Source organism: Typopeltis vanoorti, chromosome 23 (assembly GCF_054136105.1).
Source record: "Typopeltis vanoorti isolate ZY-2024b chromosome 23, IOZ_Tvanoo_1.0, whole genome shotgun sequence".
In the NCBI taxonomy this organism is placed as follows: domain Eukaryota; kingdom Metazoa; phylum Arthropoda; class Arachnida; order Uropygi; family Thelyphonidae; genus Typopeltis; species Typopeltis vanoorti.
Window position 1 is genome coordinate 16386556 of NC_143571.1, and position 27465 is coordinate 16414020.

General features: G+C 34.0%; 1 protein-coding gene across 3 annotated transcripts in view; it reads right to left on the reverse strand.

Moving 5' to 3' along the window:
* Nucleotides 1-4681: 4681 nt before the first annotated feature.
* LOC150093655 (uncharacterized) overlaps nucleotides 4682-27465 on the reverse strand; it is a 234499-nt gene continuing 211715 nt past the window's right edge. For 2 of the 3 annotated variants that reach the window (XM_090412701.1, XM_090412702.1), the window contains exons 11-12: nucleotides 17323-17426; nucleotides 4682-5408 (exon numbers count right to left, since the gene is read on the reverse strand). In XM_090412701.1, coding sequence (XP_090268827.1) covers nucleotides 17372-17426 — 55 coding nt within the window. In that variant the 3' untranslated portion in view covers nucleotides 4682-5408; nucleotides 17323-17371. The remainder of the gene's footprint in view (nucleotides 5409-17322; nucleotides 17427-27465) is intronic. The other variant, XM_090412703.1, reaches the window with a different exon arrangement.

Here is a 27465-nt window from a genome sequence, read left to right on the forward strand (position 1 = left end):
GGTCTACACTACATAGGACAGACTAGCAGATCTGTTGAACGTTTTCAAATATTTTTTTCATTAAATGTTAATGGTTATTACTTGTTTTCTAGTTTTTTTATTGATTTTATTTCCATATGAAGTGAAACCAAGTATTTCAAGAAACTAGTTGAAATGAAAACAGTTTCTGTTTGACATCTTTGTTTGTGGTTTTATGCCAGCAACAATCTAAAATGATCTATCCCCCACAGAAACCTAAGCAACAAACTCTTGCTTGTGATTCTACAACGGTTAATTACATTTTTGGTCAGACGAATTCAGAATAATCTACTGGCTAATCAAAGATAGCAAATTAGGACTTAATTTCGATGTTACAAGTTTTAAAAATTCTTCAATTATGCCTCTTAGAGTTAGAGAGCACTGTGACAAAATATTTGCACTTTGAAATGCTGGATTTAAAATCAGCAAAATATTGACAACTAAATTAATAATATATCACATTTATTCTGTTCCTTTGGTGTTGTGTTGCGAATTGAACTGCAAAATTATAGACCAGTTTCCCAAGCTTGTCATACATATATACAGGAAAACTTCGATTAACACGAATTCCATATGCACGATTGACGGAATTGATACTATTTCCTTCTTTCAGTGAGTGATTAATCAATTAACGAGATTTTTTCCTTTATGCGATATTTTACGTTACACGAAATCGATAGTCCGCGCGGTTAGCCTAGTGGCTATGTGCTTCGCAACCCTATGCCTGGGAAAGGAGTGTCCTAGGTTCGATTCCCGTCGGCGACGTGAGGAGCTGAAGGATCTTCCTCAGCAATAGCCAAGTTAGCCAGTCTTGGGCGTGGACAGCAGGGTTTTTTCCCAGTTTATTCTGGGGTTTTTCATCCTGCAAAGCAGGCAAACTGGCCTTGAGAACTTAACACTACAGGCCATAGGATACACCGGGGCATAAGGCTGACCACCTTATCCTGTAAACGGAGTGAGGTTCGATGATCAATGGACCCTCGACAACGCAAGGTAAAAGAGGGTATAAGATGAGACGAAATCGATAAGCTTTTACTTCAAGTTTAGGATGGTTTGACCATTTTAAAAATCGAACTGGACTGTATAACATAAGAATAACTAGTGAATCTGCTAGTGGTGATAAAGATTCTGAGGCCACATTTCCTGAAGAATTGAAAAGCATAATTCAGGAGGGTGATTATGACGATCGGCAAATGTTCAACGTTGACGAGATTAGTCTCGTCAATCAAATGTTGTGCACAGCTGATTTTGCAATTCCCAATTCATCTTCAATCTCACTGACGATTTTGGGTTTTCTTTGATGAAATCGCGCTTTTTTGGATGTTAACTTCGCTGTCCAATTTCTGGACTGCCCGGCTTTTCATCGTCCTCAAGCATCCATCTCATGACCACTTTGAAATCACTTAAACCACTCGTAAACTTGAGTAAGGGATAAGCATTCATCACTGTATGCTTTTTGAAGCATTTGATGCCTTTCGGTAAAATTTTTACCGAGTTTAACACAAGTCAATCGTAACTCTCTGAAACTCATTTTCCGACCGTTCATCAAAAACACTATTATGGCACTATAACTCTGCTTCTAATGAAACAAATGTCAAACAGTTGACACAACACTAATGAAGGTTGCGCTTTCGCTTTCGACAACAAAAAGATACAATAGGTAGCGTCAATAGTTTCTTCTATATTCGAAAAGTTTGGTTTCTTTTTTTTTGGACAGAGGGTGTATGTATATTCTAGGGAACCTAGAATTTTTTTGGAATAGTTTAAACAGTGGTCTCTAACCAGGCAAAAAAAAACTGTATGCAATATGTTTGCACCTGTGAAGGCTAGAGTTGCAAGTTGGTCCCAGAAAGAAAACTTATCTGTGGAGACCTGGATACTTCTGAGAAACATTTGCAGATCAGGGATTTAAAATAAAATTATCTAGCCATTTTAAATGGCTAGATAATTTTCTTCAAATATATCTATTCTTTCCCAAGTCATTTTTCTTTTATCTGTAACTTGGCTTTCCACCTCCATCACCGAATAAGCTTAACATGCATTCTCCTTTAACCAAGCATATTCTCTGAATACATGCCGAATTATTGGCCAAGAACTCGTTTCTTTCATGCAATTTTAAACTTTCCATGTCCATAACAGAACTCTGCATGCTTCCTTGGATCAATATTTTCTTTACATTTTGTTAATGGTCTAATTCTTGAACTCTCTCAACATTTGTATACTGGGGTCTACACAGTTCACACCCAAAAGTGGTTAGATGCATTTCTTAATCTGCAGCACAAGCTTTTCCTTTCAGTGCGATTTAAAAAAAAAAAAAAATCCATTGACAATATTGTAAACCTAACACGTTCAGTACTGTGGGTGGGCTGAAGATTAGTTAATATGGGACCCCTGATCTGGAGCCCAAATATGGCATTTCTCAAGTCACTCCAGACTGGTAGGTATATACTTATGAAAAACTTATTTAGCACAAACATTCATGCCACAATGGGATTCCAAGCACAACTTCTTGAAGATGCTATAAACTCAACCTACAAGCTTATTATCCTACTTAATGCTAAGTGGTGGTCACCATTTCCTACCACCTATACATGTGTCAAATTAATCTGAAGATATCACTATCAGTACAATTTTTGTATAGATGTGTATGAGGGTAGAATTTTCTTTTCCAGGGGATTTTATCAGTTAATGTTCCATGGTGTTAGTAATGAGCAGGTAGTTGCCATTATCATTAGCTGTACCTCCTTCCCATAAGTTTTGTGTAACTCAAGTTAATCTTGCTAATTTTGGTCTTTTCAATTAATCCTCTTTATGCTGATGGTACCCACCCAACATCAATTCTTTTGGAGTTACTGCAGTAGCTGACTTAACTGTTTGTTTGCCCTATCTTCAGCTGGAAAAAAAAAAAAAGGCAATACTCCAGACAACTTATTTTTATAACCACAGTGTAGTTCCAACCAATACAAAATCTGGTTGACTAAATCCAAAATTTTCAGCAGATACTGTTCAGTATTTAAGTGAACACTTAGATGGCATACCATGGGAAGAACTTGGGAAGGAGCTCCAATCAGTTCCCTGCATTATAAAATCTAGATTTCAATGAAATCTAAAGTTTATGACATTGAGTGGAAACTAAAACAATCTGAATTTTACATCCTATCAACAGCATGAATTCTGTTGGCCCAGAACCAAGTAGAGGATGTAAAGAAAGATGGTTAGGTAATAAACTCCCTGATGCTTAAATACCAAAAACATTTCTATATTCTTTATGCAAGTTACAATCAAATCGACTACAAACTTTTCACAAGATTCAGTTTAAAATGCAGCAAATTTAGAATGAAAAAAGCTACATTCTTAGAGATAGAAAGCTGAACTAGTGTTCAAATCAATTTTAAATATATTAGTAAAAAGAGTCAAAAATAATAATGCTAGAGAAAAATCACCAAAAATGCATATGGAACTAATCAAAAGATAGTGTGATCACTTAAAGAGAAAAAAGATTAGCAGTGTACACACATTTTTCATCTAGGTGGAAAAACAAGCTTTTGCTAAATGAATGCTGTGAAGACAAATATGTCTTCACAGCATTCATTTATATTCAGGTTATAATTTTATAACCAAGTTCAAAATAGTTGAATTTTATGTATCTCATGGTGCAGAATTTAATAGTTTTTTAAATTCAGCACCATAAAATGAGACTGCACAGATATGGATCACATGAGAGCTGAGATCAAGACAGATGAAAATATCCAAATGCAGATGACAAGATAATTGGCCAATGAAGTTGCACAATATAAGGACAGACTTATATTGTGCAACTGAAAGTTTAACAGAAATAGGATAGAGGAAATTGATAGAAACAAGTTACTAGGGTACTACAATATAGATGAGCAAGATATTGCAACTGGTGAAGGCAAAACTTGGGAAGTGGGGCATTTCAGGAAGCTGGTAAGATATGGATTATTTTTTTATGGTAGATGGATTACTGTTAGATGTGAGTGCATCATTCATGTATGTTCCTAGATGCATGATGACAAATTCATGAGCGACTAAAAATTTCATCCCTTTCCCTCAGAGTTTAACCTTGAGAAAGAAAGCTTATATAATGAATTGGGAATTTCAGGGTGTCTACTGACTCACGTTTTTTCTTTGTTAGTTTTCAAAATTCATTTCCCAAATGGGAAACAATCAGTTAAGTGAATAAGCTCAGGATAATAATGTTATACTGATAAAAAGTTGGGGAGTAATTCTGTGGGTTGGAGTTTATGTTTGAAAACACAAATGTTGAAATCCTTTAATATTTCAAGCATATATTTTTGCAATATCAGCCTGTATGATAAGCTCATAAAATAAAATAAAAAAAATTAAACAACCTAAAAAACATTTCTGGTAATGAAATCCAAGTGACTAAGCAAATACTGATGTCTTCATGGAAATTTGCAATCATCTAATAGCTCTACAAGGTGCCTTGCCCTATAATAAAACCAGAAGTATTCTCTTCCCCTATTTTACTTCAGCTTTAATTTATTATCTATTTCATGGTATAAACATAGATATTCAGTGATACTTATTAACAATAAATATCACTATCAAGTGTAGAATACTTGTAAAACAGAAGATATACATGTAAAAAATCTAGGATTTATTAAAAATAAAACACAACTAAGCATCTTTTGCATTTATTCGAAAATTTTTCAGAATACACTACTAACCGATACAAAAATTACCGACTTTTTTTTTCTTTCAACGGTTATAAAGTACATCGTGAAGACAAATTTCTGGATTCAGGAACTTCCGAGTAGTGTGTTGGCATTTCCAATTTGAGGATGGGGAGGGGAAAGGGATGGGGTGGGAAATACGCATAATCGATAAGGTACATCATTACAGTACCGAGAAAAAGCGAAGTTAAAAATTAAAATACAAACATAATACTCAATGTTTTTGACGTGCAAAACAGTTAACAAAAAACTGTTCTGGAATCTAGATCAGAACAACAGACATTTCCCAAAGATTAACACAAGCTTTTTTTTTCTTTGAACGGTGTGCTATTTTAAACACACATTCGTTGCAATGTTGGACTCTGTGGTATCTGGTGCCACTTGACTAACAACTACTAATGAGTTCAACATATTCACTGTTCACGTGGTAGCATCTTTTGTGCAGAATGTGCTAATGGTGCCATGCACTCTCAAGGAAGTCATGATTTGTATGTATGTAAGTGTATGTGTGGTACATGTATATATATCTGTATGTGCAGTGACCCATTCAATCCTAGAGGTAACCAGTGGTTTATGAATACTTGGTGCTTGCCTTCGGTGGCAACAACAAAAAAGCAACTCTACTAGTCGGCACAAATGGCTCACGAACAGCCAGTACATCAACATCGTCGGCTGAAATAAAATTTAAAAGAGGATTAATTTACAGAAATTTGAAATATCAAACATTATTAATTCAAGTCAATGATATTCAATGTAATCTAAATTTTAATGAAATACTTCACTTTTCATAAAGTAAAATAAAACTACCCTAATCTTTAATATAAAATTCAAATGAAGTGCTAGGCAGTCATAACACCCCCAAAATCCATTCAATAAGGTACTCAAGAAGGGGTAGACATTTTTTTTAATAATATTTTTAAAATTCAGTATGTTTGATATATGGACAAACTGTTTCTGTTCAAAAAATACAGAATTCTAATGTTTTGCATGTGAAAGGTAACTGCATGAAAATAGATTATCTAAAAGCAGTGCTGACTATAGCTCCCATGTCCCCAAAGCAGGAAGAGCTTTCAAAGGCTCTAGCCTCCTTTGATGCAAGAATGAATATGCTGAAAAAGAGAGTTCCTGTAGATGCAAGACAAATTAAGTGATGGAAAAGTCTATTTTGATAAGCAGTTAAGAGTGGCTAGTTTTTGGTACAGCTTGAAAGAGGTTTGAATGTTGTCTTAAAAACTCTTGCTACTTTTCAAAAGGCACCCTGGATATGTAGATGGTTTTGATGCCATGGCTGTATCAACTTAAAGCTTAGTTACAATTCCTAGACTGTCCTCTTCCATTAAACAAAACATGACTGATAATCAGTATCTGCATTCACGCTGCTACAGGCAGATTGTGCTTTATTTAACTGCTTATTACAACAAAGTGAGATGTACTGAAGAAAGATGAACAAAAAGCAGTATTTCTAGAGTTTTCAAAGGCCTCTGATACTGCTACACAGTATTTAAAACAGTGTGATGTTGGATAACAGATCTTTCCACTTATGGAGTCAGTGTCCCAAAGAGGAACATCACTAGTGATACGCTAGGAATGTTTTAGGATAACTGATGTTAATGTTACTGAAAAAAGGTTTTTAAATGGATATATATGTAATTGTTTGAAGACAACAAGACTAAGGGGGCTTGTTATGGCTCACCAGAAGGATTTGATTGATGAACAACCTGCCAATTCAATGTTACAAATGCTCTGAAATTTGGAAGGTAATGGATGCAGTGCATTCAAGTTGGAGCTATACTGAAGGAGATGGAGATGATAAACTAGGACCTGCAAATTGCAAGCATATTTTTGAGAATTGTAAAAATATGCACAATGGATATAATAATGACAGACTGCCAACAAGCAGAAACATAGGCTTGGGTTCCACTGTACTAAGTCACGATTACCCACATTTGGAATGATGCGATCAAATGGTTTAAAGAGATGAGGAATGTTCTTAAAAAAAAATCCAGATATCATCCATGCATTTTTGTTAGCATGAAAAATTCATTCTAATATCTTGATAATCAAGGAATGGCTATTTTTCTAATAACAGCTATCAGTTCCTGAGATATTTGAATAGTACAACTTTTTGCCAGCTACACGACCCAGTGCTTTCACTGATCCAAACAGCGTAGCATGATAAAATAGCCCTATTTCGTAGCATTGCAGATGTCATCAACACAAAATTTTTGAAACAAGATTACATAACCTTTCTACCATTATGTGGAAGAGGTTACTGCTGCCAAATTAAATGGCATTGTGTTCCAAATATACAAAGCAAATTCTTCTTGTACTCTTTTTGTTCTTTCAAACTTGTCCCAATAAAACAGTAGTCCCAATTAACCAGAATTTATTGCATTCCAATAGTAGTGCTCGCACTTTTTGTATCAAATTGTACACGGTACTAGCATAAATTAAAGATACCACGAAATTATATTCTTGGTTTCATCCTTTATCCAAGTGCAAGCAAACAAAATTTTGCACACAAAGTAACTCCACAACTAGGCTACTTGTATGGAGGCTCATGACTTCACATCAATTGCCTTAGTATCCTATAATATAAGGCACATATCCTTACGGACATGCATAATGCTATTTATGGGCAGGGCCACTACTCAGACTGGTTTCAACCTTTCTGGTGCAAACTTTGTTTGCTTACACTTGGATAAAGGATTAAACCAAGAATATGATTTCTTGGAATCTTTAATCTATAGTATAACCAAGTGAAAAAAATTAACATTAGTACTACCATGATTCAAGAAAACTGCTTTTAAAGCTTGTTTATAAAAAATTCATTAACAAGTGCTAATAATTTTCCTCATGAACTAATTTTCTCCCAAAGGCCACCTCCTGTAGTAACAAATTCCATTCATTTCCCAAAAATGTTTTTAGAAACAATCCTATCTAGGAATCTCTTTATTGTTATTATATGGATACCTCTATGGAGTTCAAAGACTCATCAGGGGAGACCCAATCTATCATGCCTCTCATTAAACCCATGAACAGACAAAGCACTCAACTGACTGACAACCCATTCCACTCATTCACAACTCTCCAAGCAAAAAAAATCTAGTCTTGACACCCCTACTAATCACACCTTTATTCAACTTCCATAGATGACCACTTGTTCTGTTCCCCTCTAGCTAAGCACTGCAACATTTCCCCTACATCTATCCTATAAAACCCTTTAAGCAACTTCAATGTTTATCACATTTTCTCTTTTTCTCTAACTTCAATAGAAGGATTTCAAATCAATCTTGAGCCAAAGACTAGTTTAATTGAAGCCTACTCATGTGATCAAATGTACAACATGCTGGCAATTTATTATAACTGGTTATGCAATACTGGTGGATTTTGTTCCAAGTTAAAGTTTGATTGTTGACAAGTTATTTTTTGCAATAATCTATAAATTTATCTAGCTTGAATGTTAATATTTTTTTTAAAATACTCAGACATACAAAGTAAAATAGTAATGAAATGCTGACTCATTTGTCATTTACGTACTCTAGACAATTTTGCCACTACAAATGGTTTCAATGAAATCAAAACTGAAATGACTACAGATTAAAAATTCTTAACACCATATTTCATTATTGCATTCCATCTAGTCTGTGTGGATTAATACATTTATTTTCATGGGGAAAATGACAGATTGGGTTCAATCTAAATAACAGCCTTTTTATTTCCTCTATTCTAGGATGGACATCAAGGAGAGGAATAATTAGTCGTGTATAAGATCTCTTCACTTTAACAATTCATTTCCTGATATGTAACCTAAAAGGCTGTTCAGGATACTGACAGCACTACTATTATTAATCTATCAACAATTTTCTTCCAAATTAGTCTTACTTGTCATCAGTCCAATATTGTAACATAGAACAAAATGTTAGACGGCACTTTTGACTGAATCAATCCACTTAGACCTTGGTCTTCCTCTCAGCCTTTTTCTTGTCATCAACATCAAAAACCTATAGCTCCTAGATTCAACTTGCCATCTTCACTAAAACCTATACCTTCTCCATTCAGAATGCAGCTAAAGTTTTCTATGTTCTGCCTTTTCATTATCTTTTTACTGCTAATTTTCATACGTTTATTACGGCTGTTATGGAATTTAATCAGAGAATCCTGGAAACTTGCACTGGATTAGGATTACATCATCTGCATAATGCAAAGAGTTAAGTTTGATACTGCCAATTCTAATATCAGGTTCAATACCACTTTCTTTCATAATGTGATCCATACAGATGAATAAGAGTGGAGGATAATGTGCATCCTTGTCTCACCCCTTATTTTACAAACCATCTACCTGTACTTCCTTCAATTCTAACTGCTGACTTACAACTTAAATATAGCTTATGTATTTTGCCCTGTGTAACATTCCATTTACTCCATATACTTGCAGTGTTTGGGAAGCTTTTCTTTGGGCACCTTGTCATATGCCTTTTCCAGATCTACAAAACTTAAGTACAGATCCTTGTCAATACTCCCATGATTTCTCGACTATTGGTCGTAAAGTGAAAATCTGATCCTGATAAACTCTATTTGGCCTAAACCCAGCTTGTTTTTTCAAATTTCTCTTCCACAATTTTTCTGAACCTCTATACAAGCAAGACATGCATAAATCTCCCTGGAACACCTAGTAGACAAATTCCTCTAATTCTCACAATCAGCTTTATTCCCTTTTTAATAGATGAAGTATGAGAGCTCTATGCCAATCATCAGGAATTCAACCTTCTGACCAGGCCCTCTGCATTATACAGTGTAGCCACTGCAAACTTTTATACCTCCATCTTTGAGCATCTCTGGTCAAATTTCATTTACTCCAATTGCCTTTTCACATTTAAACTTTTTGACAGCTCTTTCTACTTTAAGTATTCCCGTTTGCATTTCTCTTGAAAAATTTCTATTACAGTTCTGTCACTGCTTGTTTCATTAAACAGTTTTTCAAAGTAATTATTGCAGACATCCAGGATATCCTTATCTTCAGTTTTCCTTCATTTCTAAGTTTTTTAATTATCTCCAGAACATTTTGCCACCTTCCTGATATTTATCTTCTATATTCTTACTTTAGTCTTCCCATAACTTTAACCCTGCATAATAAGTTTAGTTTAATCCTTTATCCAAGTGTGAGCAAACAAAGTTTGCGCCTGAAAGTATCTTCAGGACTGGGGTAAGGTGGTACAACACCGGGCAACTCGTTGCAAAGGTAAAGCAAGTTCACAACACTCCTATCTCACTATCTCCCATAATGTATAATGTTATGCATTAAGGGAAGGGCCACTACCCAGACTAGTTTTGACCTTTATTGAGGTCTCTTCAGTGGGAGCCAGGCCCGAGTGGAGATAACAGGCAGAAGCATTTTACTATTTTTCTGGCATCCTTAATAATAATTAAGGGGATACTAATCCCTTATTGTTCAACTGCCAGTAAGCAAAACTCTAAGATCGAGAACTACGAATATCAAGGATAGTGAGGGAGCTTGCTCCACATTTGCTTTGAGTTGCCTTGGTGTTGTACTACCAAGTGGTTATTTACACTTGGATTCGCCAATAGTTTTTCAGTATATATGAAACTCATAGATTTGCAGTTCTCGATCTTAGAGTTATGCTTACTGGCAGTTGAACAACAAGGGATTTGTATCCCCTTAATTATTATTAAGGATGCCAGAAAAATAGCCGTTTGGCTTTCAATTTATGTTATAATATACAATCACACCTTTATGGCATTCGTATAGTAAAAGGTATGCAAGTTCTTTTCCTTAAACCTTGTTATCTTCCAGGTCTATCTACTCACTGATGAGACCTCAAAAAAGGTAGAAACTAGTCTGGGTAGTGACCTCTCCTCATAATGCAATTACAATATTACATCCCCTAGGGGCCGTGTTTTTACATTATGAGAAAATATCAAGGATAGTGGGGGAGCTTGCTCCACCTTTGCTTCGAGTTGCTTTGGTGTTGTACTACCAAGTGGTTATTTACACTTGGATCCGCCGATAGTTTTACAGTATATATGAAACTCATAGATTCGTAGTTCTCGATCTTAGACTTTTGCTTCTGGCAGTTGAACAACAAGGGATTTGTATCCCCTTAATGAGTATGGTATGATTATTTTGATATCATTCAAAACAGAAATACTTATTATCTATATCTGCTAAGAAAAGTCATCTTGCAAGAGCAGACAATGACAACAGCATTCGACATCAAGTTATTTTACTGTAGCGGCTTTACTATTTCAATTTTTATGCTATAAATTAATACATCATCAAATTCCTGCCATGTACCCTCAAGGGGTGTACAGGATATGACAGTACTACATGAAAAAATTACATCATTACTAACTTCCTATCTACAATTTTCCTCCAAATCAGTCTGTTACTTGTCAAGACTCCAACATTATCAGATCTTATATTTCTATCGTCTAAGGCACTTTGTACCGTATCAATCCACCTATATCTTGGTCTTCCTCTGGGTGGTTTTCCTGCAAACCTGGCAGAGAACACTTGTTTTGCTAATCTTTCCTCGCCCATTCTATTTAAGTGACCATACCACCTGAGATTAGCTCTGCTAACGCATTCCTGGATGCTGACAATGTCAAGTTCTTTCCTAATATCCTCATTTTTAATATGATATTGCCATTGATGCCATCTGTTCACGGCACTAATCTTTCTCAGGACTCTCATATCTGCGGTCTCTAGTCTTTGGTCAAGTGTTTTACTTCTGACCCAGCTCTCAGATCCATAAGTTAAAACTGGTTTGAACACTGTCTTGTATACAGCTAATTTAGTGTTCCGACTAATTTCTTTCTTATTCCATATGAATTTATTCAATTGACTTCCCACCATACCAGCTTTGCTGATTCTGTTGTCTATTTCTATATTTAATTTACATCAATATAAATAAAAAATAAATACATCAACATATTTTATTTTCCAAAAGGGAGTAAGCAAGGCCATTCAAGCCATAACTACCTGTTGAAGACCAGGAGCAGACATTACCTACCCTCAGCCATCAGATTGTCAGTAAAAAGCTATATCATTTTTAATAGGCATCTGTAATGGCAGATAACTCACCATCTCAGTCCCTAACACTACATATTGTCTGAAATAGTTCTATGGTCAAGTTGCCATATTAGAGTTTAAGAGAAAACTACCTGACCTGTCAGGTTGACTAACTTGAGAACCAGTCCAAGAAAAGGTCTAGAAAAACCTCAAGTCAACAGCTAGAACTGAACTTTTCCATTATTCTGGCAACCTGGAAAGGCATTTGCATCCTAGTGCATACTTAAGTATATAGTCTTGTGGAAAGGCAAATGCCTTTCCACAAGACTATATACTATATAATTAAGTGCATTTTATGCAATTTCTAATCAGGAGAAAGCTGATTGGAGCCTGCAAAAGTAGTCAGTGTCAATAAATGACACTGACTATGGATACAGTGATTACTTCACATTATGGATAAAGACACAAGCGCAACTCCTATTATTAAAAACCAATTTCCATATTATCATAAAATAAATTTCATTCAAATCAGCTTGCAAATAAATTTTGCAAGCTTCGACAAGCGTGCATCATTCTAAGGCATGCTATTTTCAATAACAGATTACCAACTGAAAATTCAAATAGAGAGCAGATAAAATTCTTGGGATGTAACTGATTTGACTAAGATCCCAGACACAAAGCCAATAGTTAAGCAACTAGGCATTTTCCTTAAGTCTTCTAAGTCTAATTTTTGACATATCACTGCACTAGGCAGCAATGTCAACTGAAACCATGATGAAATTTAGTTTATTCTTGAAACATATAGAATGAGCACTACATAATTACAGAATTGTGTTCAGATTTCTTTTTAGAACAGTGGTAACAATTTTATCAATCACTTTGTATTCAAATAATGATTACTTTCAATTAAAATCCCTAAGAGAATTCAAAGCCTCAAATTTTATAAGAATTATAATAATTAGCTATTCTATCATATTTCAAATGCATAAAAGAATTCTAAAATAAAATTGCTACAGTATCAGCCAAATTTAAAATATAACAAAAGATACCTTGACTCTTAGTGTATAAAACACTAGCAAAATTTACAATAAATAAAAAGTTGAATGTATTAATTTTTTTCTCTCCACTAATAACCTTACATATTTAAGGCTTCAAACTGATTTATATAAGCTTACAAATAAAATTAAGCTTTATAGTGATATAGCATAAATGTTGGATTTTGATACATTTTTCAGTCCAATTATGACAGTTAAATATATACATTTTCAGTATCACAACAGATTCTTATTTAAAAAAATAATATACATAATGAGAACTCTGCTGAAATTACAGAAATGTGATGGGCATTGAAAGGAAGATTAGCAAGGGAATGTTAGCCTAGCCAGCTACAAACAGTAATAAGCTGTAGAATTATCCAAACCAAAACAACGGGCTTGGTTTAGAAATCTATGCTCTCCAACCCTACAAGTTCAGAGCCCATTGCAGCATGTTTGAGAATGTCTAAGGTAGGTGATTTTCATCATCCAGTGTAAGATTACAACACTGCTGAGGGATACAGCACGCTTAAAACATGCAGATCCAACCCTTCTATTAATGTGTTATAGGTTTTTCAAATAAGTAGAATTATTAAAAATAATAATCTTGGTTTTCTTGAAACATGACCATAAGCTCATGCATGATTGCTGTACGTACAAAGTTTCAAAATGAATAAATCTGGCCTCACATATTTTACTTTAAGCTTTAATGTAAAATAAGCTAAACTGTCAACAGTTGATTTGCATGCATTCAATAGAACTGTGAGACAGAACCTCTTAAATCATTTCACACAGACATCAGTAATAAAGAAAATGTAAATTTGGAATTTGAGTATGTTCAAATTACTTCAGTCCCTCTCCTATGGAAGTTTGATTTTTGCCTTATGCCTATTCTATATACTTCCACATATGCTCTGCTGAATTAGCTCTATCATTCCTCCAAAACCATAAGAGCTGCTACTAACCAACCAGCCTTGCAACTTATCTTTCCTCTTTTATTCTATCTACTTTGAACAGCCTCCTCTACAACAGCAATTTTATTTTACAACCTTCAGCTGTTAAAAAAAACAAACATGAACAGATTCTGTTCTTCTTACCCTCTTTGTCCCTATATAACACTAACACTGATGTGCTATTGCATAACCTTTAATGTGTGTGGATCAGATAAAATTTCATCTTTAAATCATAACTGTAGGCAAGAAGTGGTTAAAAAAACAATAGGTTTCTTTATGCTGAATTCTCAAATACAGATTGCCCATTGTCATAATTCTGTAGAACAGGAATGTGTATATACATGCTCTTCAAAGCATAAAAGAATGGTGAACATTCTGCATCAAAAGAAAGAGCAATTTCTTCCTGTCAGTCAATCCCATACCAAAGAGGTTGATCAGCCTATAGCACACTAGTACAAATCAAGGTGAAGCAGAAAGTTGAAAACACTATAGTAGATTTAAGACCTGTAGATTATATGCAATAAGAAGTACACAAGGAAGACTTTGACAGGAAGGAATACATGAATAAACATGAAGAAAGGGTATGATACAAGTTTGGTGAAGTACAAAGAAGTATTAATGCTGCTACTGCATTTAGATTTATTGAAGAATTACCAGAACAGTATTCAATAGCTGGACTGATCTGTGACTGCTATTGAATAACCAGTTAAATCAGGAAGGTTATGAGAACTTCAATGAAGAATAGGCTGGAGATCAGAAGTGAGATTGAAGTTGATATTCTGGAATTTTGATTTATGCAGTGCAAGGTTTGTCAAAGAGTGCAGTGTACTGTTATCAGCAAAATTATGGACTAGATTTGCATGAATTACAGAGAAGGTCATTAATATAAAGTAAGTGAAAGAAGGCTTATGGAACCAGAACATTACTTGGGAAGTTTAAAGATAAAGTTCCATCCACTTAATGTGCAACCAGAGAGAAAGCTGGCTACACTGAAGTAAGAAGATAGTAAGATTCCATTCATTTGGTCTATCAAGTAAGCTCTCCATCACATAGGAAGGCACAAAAATATCCACTATATCCTTGTGCCAAACAAAAATGCCTTAGATACCAAGAACCAGATTTCCCAAAACTTTTCCATGCAATTAACTAAAAGTGGTGACATAATTGATAGCAGCAGAATCCATACTGACAATTATGTTCATTATTTTAGAAATAAATTGGACAGTAATTTGATAACAATTGGTCACTCTTCTCAGAACAGGTTGAGCAATTGGCTAATATCAAAGCTGCAGGATAGGTACCAGTGAAACAGGAAAGAATAAAACTGACAAAACAGGAGTCCAAATTTCTAAAACACAAAAGTCAACTGGAGAAATTGCTGTCTGGACAAAATTCTTCTGGCAGAAACTGGAATGATATGGCCAGGAGACATGGGTAAGAATGCAAGAGAATCACCTGAGGACAAAGAGGTGAAAGCAGCCAAGCAAAAGTTATGGCCAATAGCTTTGGCAAGAGACCAAACAACATCTAGACAGTGCATCTGCTTTTAGCCCTATCTTTTTTTCTCCCCCCCCCCCCCCCCGTAACTATTTCAGTCTTTAGTGTAGGCAGAAAAGGAAGATGACTAAATTGTGATATTATATATATATTGCCAGCCTGGCTGGCCAAGTGGTTAGCATATCCACTCTCCAGCCAAAGGCTGTGGGTTCTAATCCTGCCATGGGCATGGATGTTTGTGATTGTCTGTGGAAATACCAATGGTGGTCAGCAGTAGATGGCGTTGGTGGATTGAGGGTGGAGACAGTTGTAGAGCAGGTGCCCTCCCTCGATGAGCCTTTGGACTCCCTGGAGGTGTCAAATAATAATATATATATTTTAATACATCCTTGAAACACTTCTTAGAGAACCAAGGCTTAGATAGAATTGAAAAAGAATTGTAAGTGGAATGGGAATGAATTTTTCCATAATAAGAATTGTTTCACTTGTTATTCTCATAATGTCAGATAATAGATGGATCAGAGTGGCAGTTTGTCTATAGAGGCACAGAATCTGGTTTCAATTGCCTGTTTCGACAAACATTTTAAAAGGATTACTGAAATAGAGAACAAGTTTTTGGATTGTTGGGAATATCTACTATTCATATGAACAATTTGTGCAAGATTAATGACATCAAATGCCTCAGCATCCATCCATACTTGCTGCACCAATACAGTCAAAAAAAAAAAAAAAAAGGAAAGCCAGACAGGCTGTGCATGTTAATTTCTAATTTCACATTATCAAGAAAGCTGGATTATAAAAAAAAAATCACCCTTTACAGATAAGAAATTAGAATGTAGAAAGGAATTTGATAAAATGAGTTTTTTTTTTTTTTTTTAAAACTAGCTAAAGGGATCAAAAAGGAGATGTATCAGTGTGCACACATGCAATCTTTGAGCAACTCAATCAGAACTGGGAAAACAGATGATTAGTGCTCAAAGAAGCTGAAATTTATGTTTGTTAGGAAAAATATTTGCCTATTCTGCAGACTGGAGATGTAAATGAATCTGGAAGGTCAGAGATTTGCTTTTTCTGCATGTAAACTATATCTCTTTGCTTGAGATTTTCTGGTTGCCATTTAAAAAGAGCAGTGAAACTAACTATACTATTTATTAACTCACCTAATAGAATGACAAAATTATTCAATAGCTGACCTAGAAGCCTAATGCTCTGAAGTCAGTCTAGTATGTGAACACTGATCTAATGATCAGTCTGTAGTTTTGAAATTTCACCTTCATAGCCAATGAAATAGTTTACAAAGCAACAACTAGTTCAACAAAAACAATCTCCACAGTGAAACTGACTTATACATAAATAAAAATCTGATTTTAAAAAGATTCATGGTAAAATAGTACTATACAGATGGGATTTCTTTAACATTGTCTAAAGGCAAAGCCAATCTCTTATCTATTTCAAACCAAATGCTATTAACTAAATGCCTTACATCAGAAGAATGGTCAAATCTGGATAACCATCTTCCTCTGATATTAAAATTCAAAAATCTTATTCTTCTTAAACCTTGCATTTTCTAAAGCTAAATTCCTATCCTTCATTTCCCACAGCCATCACTTATTTCACTAACACGACTAAAAATTAGCCCCAACCCAAATTTACCACAAATTTTCTGTACACACTCTCCAATCCTTTAAAGGAGAAATCCACTGTCAACTTTTACAGTATCTGGACACAGCCTTATTAGCAATCAGATTACAGTAGTCCTTGCTTTATTCACTTCTAGATAAGTATTATAGAACTTCAAATGTGTTTTTTTTCTCATCTCCCTCACCACCACTTATGTTAGAAACTTACTGCTTTTTTTTTTCACATTTTCTGCTTTCAAAACAAACCAAAACAGACACTGGAAGAACTAACATGCTTTGATATATTTAAAAATGGTATGAATAACAGAATGGGATGAAGGTAATAATGAAATTACAGCCAAATTAAGTGATCAGTAAGTTAAGGGAGCCCAATTACTAATTAAAAAAAATTTTGACTTTCACATTATGCAAGCAAATTACAGTTCTTACATATTCTTGTGTATAGTAGTCCTAATTAACAAAAACACCTGTACTTTGCTTAGATTTGTAGGAGAAATTGTTCTGTAGTTTTCTTTGATGAAGTATTCAACTTGCTAGGGCAAAAAAAAAAGAGCTTATTAAGTTTATAAGCTTTAACATCCATTTTAGTTAGAATTCTTTGTATGAATTAACAAATGAATCAAAAATGAAATTTGATTAAATTAAATTAACTGACCATTCAAATGTGTAAGCACATTTTAAACTTCATTTTTTTTTTCTGAATCCAGTTAGAAATAAATGCCTTAAATCAAGTTAAAAACTGACAAGCTCAAGGAGTTTTTTTTTTTTTTTTTTTTTTTTTTTTTTTTTTTTTTTGTTGTTAATTAAACCAGTGGAGGTTCCAGGTGCTGATAGTGAACTGTGTTCTTTTTCTATTAAAATGGCCTACTTTTCATTTCACAAAATGCCTAGTAACCAATGGTTTAGCAATCAACACATGCACTGTCTGTGCTGAACCAGGTTGGTAAATGGATAGTGATCTAACCTACAAGCTATGGCATGCATGTTTGTAAATATTTCTGTGGTAAATGATTTATCACCTGATGCAAGAACATCCTACTTATTTGAAATATGAAGTGGCTTGTAAAAAAGGGATGACTGATCTCTATGGCAAGATTCCCCAAATTCCCTTAACACATCCAACACACCAATAACATTAAAGATTTACAATCTTTCAATGAATAGAACTGTCATTCCAAAAAACTGGAAGCTCCATGAGAAAGGTATACCTTTCTAAAAAGAAGTGAAATCACCTAGTGCAAGAGATCCACCATTCTACTCATAGCAGCTGAGAAGGATGCTCCAATACAGCTAACAAAATTTACTCAGAGCAAATCTGAACAAACTCAGAATTAACTGAGTTAAAGTGAACATTATTAAATGTTTATCAGCACTATTATTACACTGATATTAGTCAGAAGACTAGGGAGATCCATTATTCATACAATACCCATTAATACTTCTTGAACTCATTCACTGATGAAACAACCACCTCTGACAACAGTCACAGTTTTATTTTCAAAGCACAAGATCTAATCCTTAATAATGCTAACCACACTTTTGCACAATTTCCACAGGAGACTCCTCATTCTCTCCTCTTGCCATGTATTGAAAATAGTTCTCAGTGTCAATTTCATAAAACCCCTTTAATAACTTGTTTCCATCCTGTTTCCTCTTTTTCACTTAGTTTTTTTGAGGTCACACAGATCAATCTATTCTCATAAGGAGCATTCCATACACTGTCACTATTTTAGTCACTCACCTCTGGATTCTCCCCACCACTTCCTCATTCATGGAATCCTGGTGCCCAGATTTAAACTAACACTATATAGGGGAACAATAACTTTTCTATAATCTGATGTGCAGTTTTGGCTACCTTCAATATGCCCACTAAACTTCAACTCCCTGTCCACAATCACATCTACATCCCCAGCCTCCTACAGTTCAATTCCATCAATATAAGTACACAGTTTGTGATCTTTTTCTCAAAGTGCATCACTTTACACTTCGCCACATGTGGCCAAGTTTTTTTTTCCAGTTTAGAATCAGCAAACAACTGAATATTTCCTGTCAAATCATTTCTTATATAACTGATGGTCCTCTGTTGTTTAATTTGTACAAGTACTAAGCCCCGTGGTACACCACCTGCCTTCTTCTGGACTCAACTCATCTATAAGCCATTCTGATATCTGTCCAACCACTAATTAAAATCACCAGATTCATATCCATCTCCATTTGCTCCAATTTATGCAGAATTCTGTGTGAAATCCTGTAAAAATTTCTTTATGAAGTTCAGCCATAACCACTGAGTAGCCATTTCCCTTATCCAACTGTATTGTCACTATTATTAAAAAAAAAAAAATGAGCAAGTTACTAAGGCAAGACCAACCCTTAACAAAACCACGTTGTCTCTTATAAAGTATCATATTCCTATCCATAAGTTAAATGGTAAGTAGTAAGTCAAACTTCCTTTAGAAAAGATGTGTTTAAAGAGCCCGAGGAAAATCCTATTAAAGAGAACCTGAAATTAAAACCAGAGAATCAAGCTACATATGTGGAAGATCCTGATGGAAAAAAACACTACATTAAGACAGCATTTTTCATAGGAATTTTCTTATTCACTTAAGTTGCAAACAAATTGCAAGGCTCATACCAATGATTTGAATACACTATTTCCTACAAAGGAATTGTTTTGAAAATACTATAGCAATAAAGAAATTTATCTGCAGTTGTGATTAAACAAGGATAAATGTTCAAAAAGAATAAAGATGACACATTACAACAGTTATGACTGATGAAAGGTGCACAACATGCAAAAGTTTGCCTTTATTAAACAGTTCATTTTAATTTAATCAAATTAAATTAACAGAACTGAGTATGGATTTTAACACCTCCATATTTTTTGGTACAGTAATTCAGCCATATTTACTGAGTTCTGGGGAGTGGTATGTGGATACAGACTTCGAAAATAGTGTCCCAGTAATGTAGAACTGTAGTTTTACTTCCATTTAATCCTATGCAAAAGAGTGTTTCAATGTGCCATTGAAATGAATAATTTTTAAATAGGGAAAAATTTACCTGTGACACAGAATGGTGAGTTTGCTATCTGTTTGTAAGAAGAGCCATCTACATTATCAAATGCTAGACAAAAGGAAGGATCCTATATATACAAGATGGTTTTAGCATATGTTTGTTATTAAGTACTTTGGGTCAAGAACTTTAAAAATTATGAAGGATAATACTTTAACCATCATCATTTGCTCCAATGGTGCCACAAATAATGAATTAGATGCAACAAAAGCTAGAATGTAGTCTTTCCAAATGGAATTGACAAACTGCATCAATCAAAATGAAAAATGTATTCAATTTTCTTGCAAAAAAAAAACTTGTCTGAATGTTTAATGCATCTACATTGGATCAATTATTTTTGATTAAAGCTCAACTTCACCAGGAAATATATAAAAATAAAGGTTAGTTTCAGTATATTAGAAACCAGTAACTAAGAGAGGGGACTAACACATTTAAGTAAAGAAAGAATAGGTGTGAACAGATATTTATTCAAATGTTGAGAACTGGACATGCGAGCTCACATTGATGATATTCTCGTTTAATGTTGGAGAAAAAAAAAAAACTTATAAGGGAGAAAGATTTGTTGAGAAATAACTAACCAGTAAAACAAACAGCACCTATACTGGAATCTTGTTCATTTAAAAACAAAAGTTTAAACTCAGTTTGAGTTCTTGAATTTTCCTCTTCATAAATACAGGTAACCCTCGTATAACGCGGATGTTAGGTTCCATAGAAATGCCGCGTTATGCGAGACTCTGATCACATACAAAAAGTAGGGTTATGTTCCGAAATCAGTTTTCTTAAAAAAAAATTATATAAACAACGACATATCCAACAAAAAATATTTTTGTTTAATTCAGGTAATTCATGTAAGTTAAAAAAACAAACTATGAAACAAATACATAGTATAAAAATTACAAATTGCACTTAAACTTCATTGCACATAATGCTTTAGCCAAAATAAAATGCATATTTTAATCTTTCGAGGGCATGAGGATCGGTTAATAAACATTAGTTTTGTCATGTAATCACCTGATGCATTACTACAAAACAGTAGAGTAATTTTGTCTTTGGAAACTTCGAATCCAGGAGTGATATCTCATTTTTCGAAATATAGGTGCGTTTTGGCATTTTCCCCCAATATAACCTGGATTCATCAGCATTGAACACCTGGTCTGCATTATAAATTCCGAGTTTTTTGTTTAATAAGATTTCCATCCAAAGGAATTTTTTTTTGAGTGCATCTTCTTTCCAAATCATTAGAGATTTCTTAATTTTTCTCTTAGAAAATTGCGTACACGAGCAACGAGCTTTGCACTTACCGTTGACCCAGCAATAAACAATTTCTCGGATTTTATGTTCATTTTGTTTGAATTGTTAATTCATTTAAATTCAAAGCCCTTACAACCACTGGTTTTTCTCCATTTTTCAACTGATCCATGATTTTAATTTATTTTCTTCGAGACGAATTTTCTTTTCAATATTCATTTTTTCCCCTTTCCATGCAATTTGTGGCTCTATAAAAATAATTTTTTTTACATAAAAAGCATTACATATCAATTATGTAACTCACCAGAAAATAAAGTGCTCAGCTTGAGATAACACACTTGTGATTTTTAATATGCTTTCCTGGCAGAAAACGAAGACAATTTTTAACAATAAATACTTTATACAATATACAATTGACATACATGCGTGCTAAAGGGTATTTCCTCTAATATAAATTCACTACTGATAACTACCTATTCAATACGGGCAGACACAAAATTAACGAAGATAAAATTTGATTTTTAAGTCGCGCAGTGAAAAATATATGAAAAGATAAAGGGTTACTACAATTTGTAGACCACGTTATATTGAAACCACATTGTTTAAATACCGCGTTATATGAGGGTTACCTGTATATAATTATATTTGTATAAAAGCACAGTTTCCTAAACCCATGAGCAAGTGGATAAGCATTTGTGAATCATTTACTTAACAGTTACATATTTGAATGTTACTCAATATTTAAAGAATTCATATTTTATACACTGATTTTGAATTAAACATCTTATAAGCACTGCACTATATGAATTATCCTGTAGTTTTATGTTTTCATGGTTTGGTTTTAAATGATAGCACATACTTTTGTATATACTAGTTCATATTTGCCCTATATATAGATAAAAGAAAGGAAATATTCATCAACTGTTTTGTTGTCTTAGCAGAAATGCTTAGAATTTGATAGTTAAGAGATGGCTGCCACTGGTCAAATCTTAGTTTTCTGTTAGATATTATTAATGAAATTTTATTAAAAACAATAACTGCTTTTTTAGCATATAGCCAACAGGACTGGATGGAAGAGGAATTGTATTACCAAGTGCATGACGACCATCCTACTTATTGGAGGCCTGAAAAGTTTGAATGTTTAGCTTTTAGAACTATTGGAGGCCTGAAAAGTTTGAATGTTTAGCTTTTAGAACAGGAAGTTCAGATTATGCAAAAAATATAAAATAAAAGAAACAGTACTAATGTACTCTAGTTACACAAACTTTAGTGGGTGAGAAAATGAAAAATGTATAATTTTTCATTTTCCCAAATATATAGGCACTGAAGCAAAAAAGAGTAAATCCTGATTAAATGATATTAGCTACATTGCTATTTCAATATTATGATCACAAAACCCAATTGTTAAAAATGAACAAAATGTCTAATAGCTACCAAACATTAAATATAGCAAAAATATATCACTTTTTAACAGGGTTTTATCCTGGGAGTTTGATATGAATGACAATCAGGTCAAAAGAAAATTCAGGAAAGATTTTTTTTTTTTTTTTTTTTGCTTAAACATAATATACGAGAGGCACTGGAAAGTTCTGATACACACCTAGCACAAAAATATTAAAGAACTGATATAACCAAATGAAAGAATATTTTAAAACTCTTTAACCTCCATGTTTCAAATTGTAATAATTTGTTCCTTTTCTTTTAGGATATATAATAAAGCAAAATTAATTTTTGTTTTAGGTGTTCATCAAAACTTTCCAGATTACCCCCCCCCACACACACACATTCATTTAATGATCTCAATTTAAAGCATAGAAACCCATGTTTTATATAAAAGCTGTTGTATGATACATAAAGACTGATAGGTCCAGTATTAAAGTGGGGTTTGCCTGTATTCAAGGTGAAGGATAAAATTCGACTATTTCCCTAAGAAATACTAGGAAAATTTTTCTACCTCTAAAATGATTCCCAATTTACTGCACTGCACAATGTGCTTTCTCCACTTTAAAGTGGATTGCTTCAAGAAAATTCTTTTAGAGATGCTTTTCAACTTTTTTTACTGCATGTTAAGTTTTATTAATATTCATCTTGTTAATACTAACTTCACTTCTACTAATCAAGAGAAAATGAAAATGCCAGGTAAAGAATAACAGTTTGAAAAAATAAAAATTTATTATTATTATCTGAGACCTCCAGAGAGAGTCAAGGACTCATCGAGGGAGACTATAAATCACTCACACAAGCAATCATACCTTAAATTCATTCACATCAGATGCACTCAAGGAAACCCCTAACGCAAACTATTCCACTCACTGCTCTCTGGGAGAAAAACCTAGCTCTTATCTCTTTCTTGACTACAAATAAATTTAACTTCCATGGATGCCCCCTGTTCTCTCCCCACCTAACATATAACGAAAAAAAATTTCATTATTAGATGATATCCTATAACACCGATTCAAAAGTTTAGACTTATCATATCACCCCCCTCTTTCTCTTGTTAACTAGTCTATAATCCACATACAATCTGCCCTCATCTCAATACAATCCAGATATAAAAGTAACTCTTCTTTGCAGCCTTTCCCCAGCTTCCTGGGGAAAGGCTGCAAAGAAGGTCTCCTGGGTCCCCTTGGAACCCAGGAGACCAAACCTGCACCCAATAATCCAGGTATAGTCTTATCCAAGCCTTACGAAGAGGCAAAACGACTTCCTCATCCTTACACGTCAAGGTCTGCTTCTACATTGCAATTATCCTCTGAATTGTATTTGCAACTTTTGCTATGTGACCTTTGAACTTCAAATTCCTATCCACCAATATGCCAAGATCCTTTGCCTCCTCAGTTTCTTGTAGCATTGTTGGTATGTTCCATCGAGTCGTTTCGACTCCTGGTGATTCTATGAACATACATTCTCCATTCAGATCTGTCCCTGACCATATCTTTCAGAATTTCTAAGTGCATTTCAGTTGCTTCTTTAACTCCATCTGGCCATTTAATTCTTGGTCTTCCTCTTCTCCTGCTTCCATGAACTAGCAAGCATCATCATCTTCTCCAGACTGTTATTTGCTTGATGATCACAGCTTCGAGGAAGCAGCCTGGCTTTATTCTGTCTATCACTGATTTATTGGTTTGCTTTATTAGAGTCCATGGTATTCTTAGTAAGCGTCTCTAAACCCATAATTCAAATGTTTCTATCTTCCTTCTTTCTCAGGATCCAACTTTCACATCCATACAGTACCACATAGAATACCACTGCTTTCTTTTCAAGTAATCTTCTAACTTCTTCAGTACAACAACCATCTTTATCAACTCAGGATCGTAGGAGCACAAAATTGTTAACTGCTTCCATTTTCTCCACATCTACTTCAAAATCATTAAGTTCACATGTTGCCATAACTTGTCTTTTTGAGATTAAGTTTAAGACCATATTTAGCACTTTCTTCTTTAACTTTCATAATAAGTTCCTCCAAATCGTTGCATCCTGTTAGCAAGGTGGTATCATTGCATACCTCAAATTATTAATATTTCTTCCACCAATTTTAATTACAACTTAAGACTTCTCCAATCCTGCCATTCTTAAAACGTATTCACTGTACAAGTTAAACAGGTATGGAGATAAAATACATCCTTGTCGCACCCCTTTATCTATTGTGAAGTACAGGTATACCTCGGTTAACATTACCTCTGGTAACGAAGTCCACAATTTCAAGCCCCATTTTACATAAAAATATTAAAATTTTAAGTCAATGCCCGGCAATCATCCGATTGGTGAATGACAGCGACTCGTCACGTACTCCAAAGCTGTGGGTGTGTCTGTTTTAACAGTTTCACATGTCATCCGTTAATTTAGTCATTGCTTACACTTCGTAGGGTTTCATTGTGGTGCATTGCAATAAATGATGCATGTTCTCTGATAGCATTAATGTAGATTTTGTAAATATTAATTAATATTTTGTTTTTCTACCCATTTAGTTAAAATGTCAGAATCAAGGAAAAAGAAAAGCAATTTCTTTAGAAACTAAATTAAATATCGTACAATGCAATGAAAGGGGTGAAAGAAAATCCACTGTGGCACATTCTTTAGGATTAGTACAGTCAACTTTAACAACCATACTTAGTCAATCAGAAAAAATAAAACAGTTTGCTCAGAATTGTACATATGTTACAGCAGCAAAATTAACTCGTTTAAGGAGTCCAATTTTAGAAAAAATGGAAGTCTGTGGATAGATGACATGTCACAAGACTTTAACTTAAATAGTGATTCAAGAAAAAGCATTTTTTTGTTGAATCACCTGAAATCTAAACAAACTGAAGAAATTGTGGAAAATTTTGTGGATTCTCATGGTTGGTTTGAGAAATTTAAAAATGGGCCAGAATTCATTGTGTAAAATTATCAGAAGCTGCAAGCACAGATGTTGAAGCTGTGAATAAGTTTCCAGAAAAACCAAAGGAAATAATTGAACGTGAAAAATTTTCACCAAATTTGGAATTCAATGTTGATGAAAGTAATTTGTTCTGGAAACAGCTACCATCAACTTCATTTCTATTAAAGAAAAATCAGCAGCTGGGTTCAAAGCAGCCAAAGACCATTTAACGTTACTCTTTGGATCAAATGCCTCTGGTAATTTTAAATTAAAATTGTTATCAGTTTACCATTTGGAAAATCCGAGGGTGTTAAAAGGTAGCATAAAAACTAATTTATCTGTAATATGGAAAGCTAATAGAAAAACGTGGATTACCAAGGAGTTATTTACTGGTTGGTTTGTTAACCATTTTTGTCCAGTAGTGAAACTGGTATTGCCAAAGAAATAATTATGAAGAAAAAGCTCTTTTGTTGTTGGACAACGCTCCGGGACATCCTACTGATCTTAATACGTTAGACACATGCATTCCTGTCAAAGTTATCTTTCTTCCAGCAAACACAACTTCCTTGATTCAAATGATGGACCAGGGAGTAATAGCAACATTTAAAGCTTATTATCTGCTTGGTACATTAAGTAATTTAATTGAACTAGAAGATAGAGCAAATGTCAATTAAAACTTTTTGGAAAAACTACACCATTAAAGATGCAAATGAAAACATTCATAGCTCTTGGAAAGAAGTCACTCAAACTCCATATTTCTGAGTGATTTCTTTCCAAGTACAAATTTTTTCTAGTACAAATTATTGTACTAGAAAAAGAAAATAACATTCAAGAGATTAGAAATGAAGTTATCCAGATGGCACAATCAATAGGTTTTGAAAATGTCAAAGAGGATGTAAGAAATTTATTGAATGCAGAAGATAGTTTTTCAGTAGAAGATTTAGAAAAACTTGTTAGCAACAAAGCCAAAGAAAACAAAGACAAAATTAAAGAAGTTCCCACTGAAAAAGTGTTAGCAACCAAAGATTTAAAAAGGTGCTTGAATGACATTGAAAACATTTTACATTTTTTCAGTGAAAATGATCCATTTAGGAAGAAGTGTTATCGTTAAGCGATCAGTGTTAAATGCAATAAATCCAAATAGGCAATTGTTAAAAAAAAAACCAACTTTAGATTCGCATTTTAAATTGTCGTGATTATCTTTGTTTGGTATGTAATACTGACTTTTTATTTAATAAAACTTTTCTTTTTTCCAAAAGAAGTCTTTCATTTTCTTTATGTATGAACGTATCCCTATTATGGCCACAGTATTTTTATTGCTGAGAACGAAGTTTCGCTTAAAGTAATTTCATGGAATGCATCCTCCGTTAATCGAGGTATACCTGTATACCTATACTCAGTTTCTCCAAGATCTGTTCGGACAAGTAGCTTCTTGTTCATAAAGATTCCTCAGAAGAATAATGAAATGCTCTGGTACTCCCATTGTTCTTAACACATTCCACAGTTTCACATGATCTACAGAGTTAAAATCCTTGCTATAGTCATGGAAACAAAAGGTAGACATTGTAGCATAACCTCACATTAATATAACATGCCACTGGAACTCTAATCATGCCAAAGTGCAGAACTTTACTTACATTAAACTGACAGTCATTTTCGTTTGCTGAAATCTCCAGCCTATTCAAATAACTGCTGAATATCAGTAGCATCCCCAACTGCCTTGCATATCTTTGCATCACCAGCAAACAATTGCACATCAGATTTAGACCCTGTCTGATGGCAATGTACAGATTGAACAAAAAGTGGCCCAAAGACTGAACCTTGAGGTACACCACTCATCACCTTAAATCTGGCAGATTCACACTCACTGCATACCACTTTTTGATATGTCTATC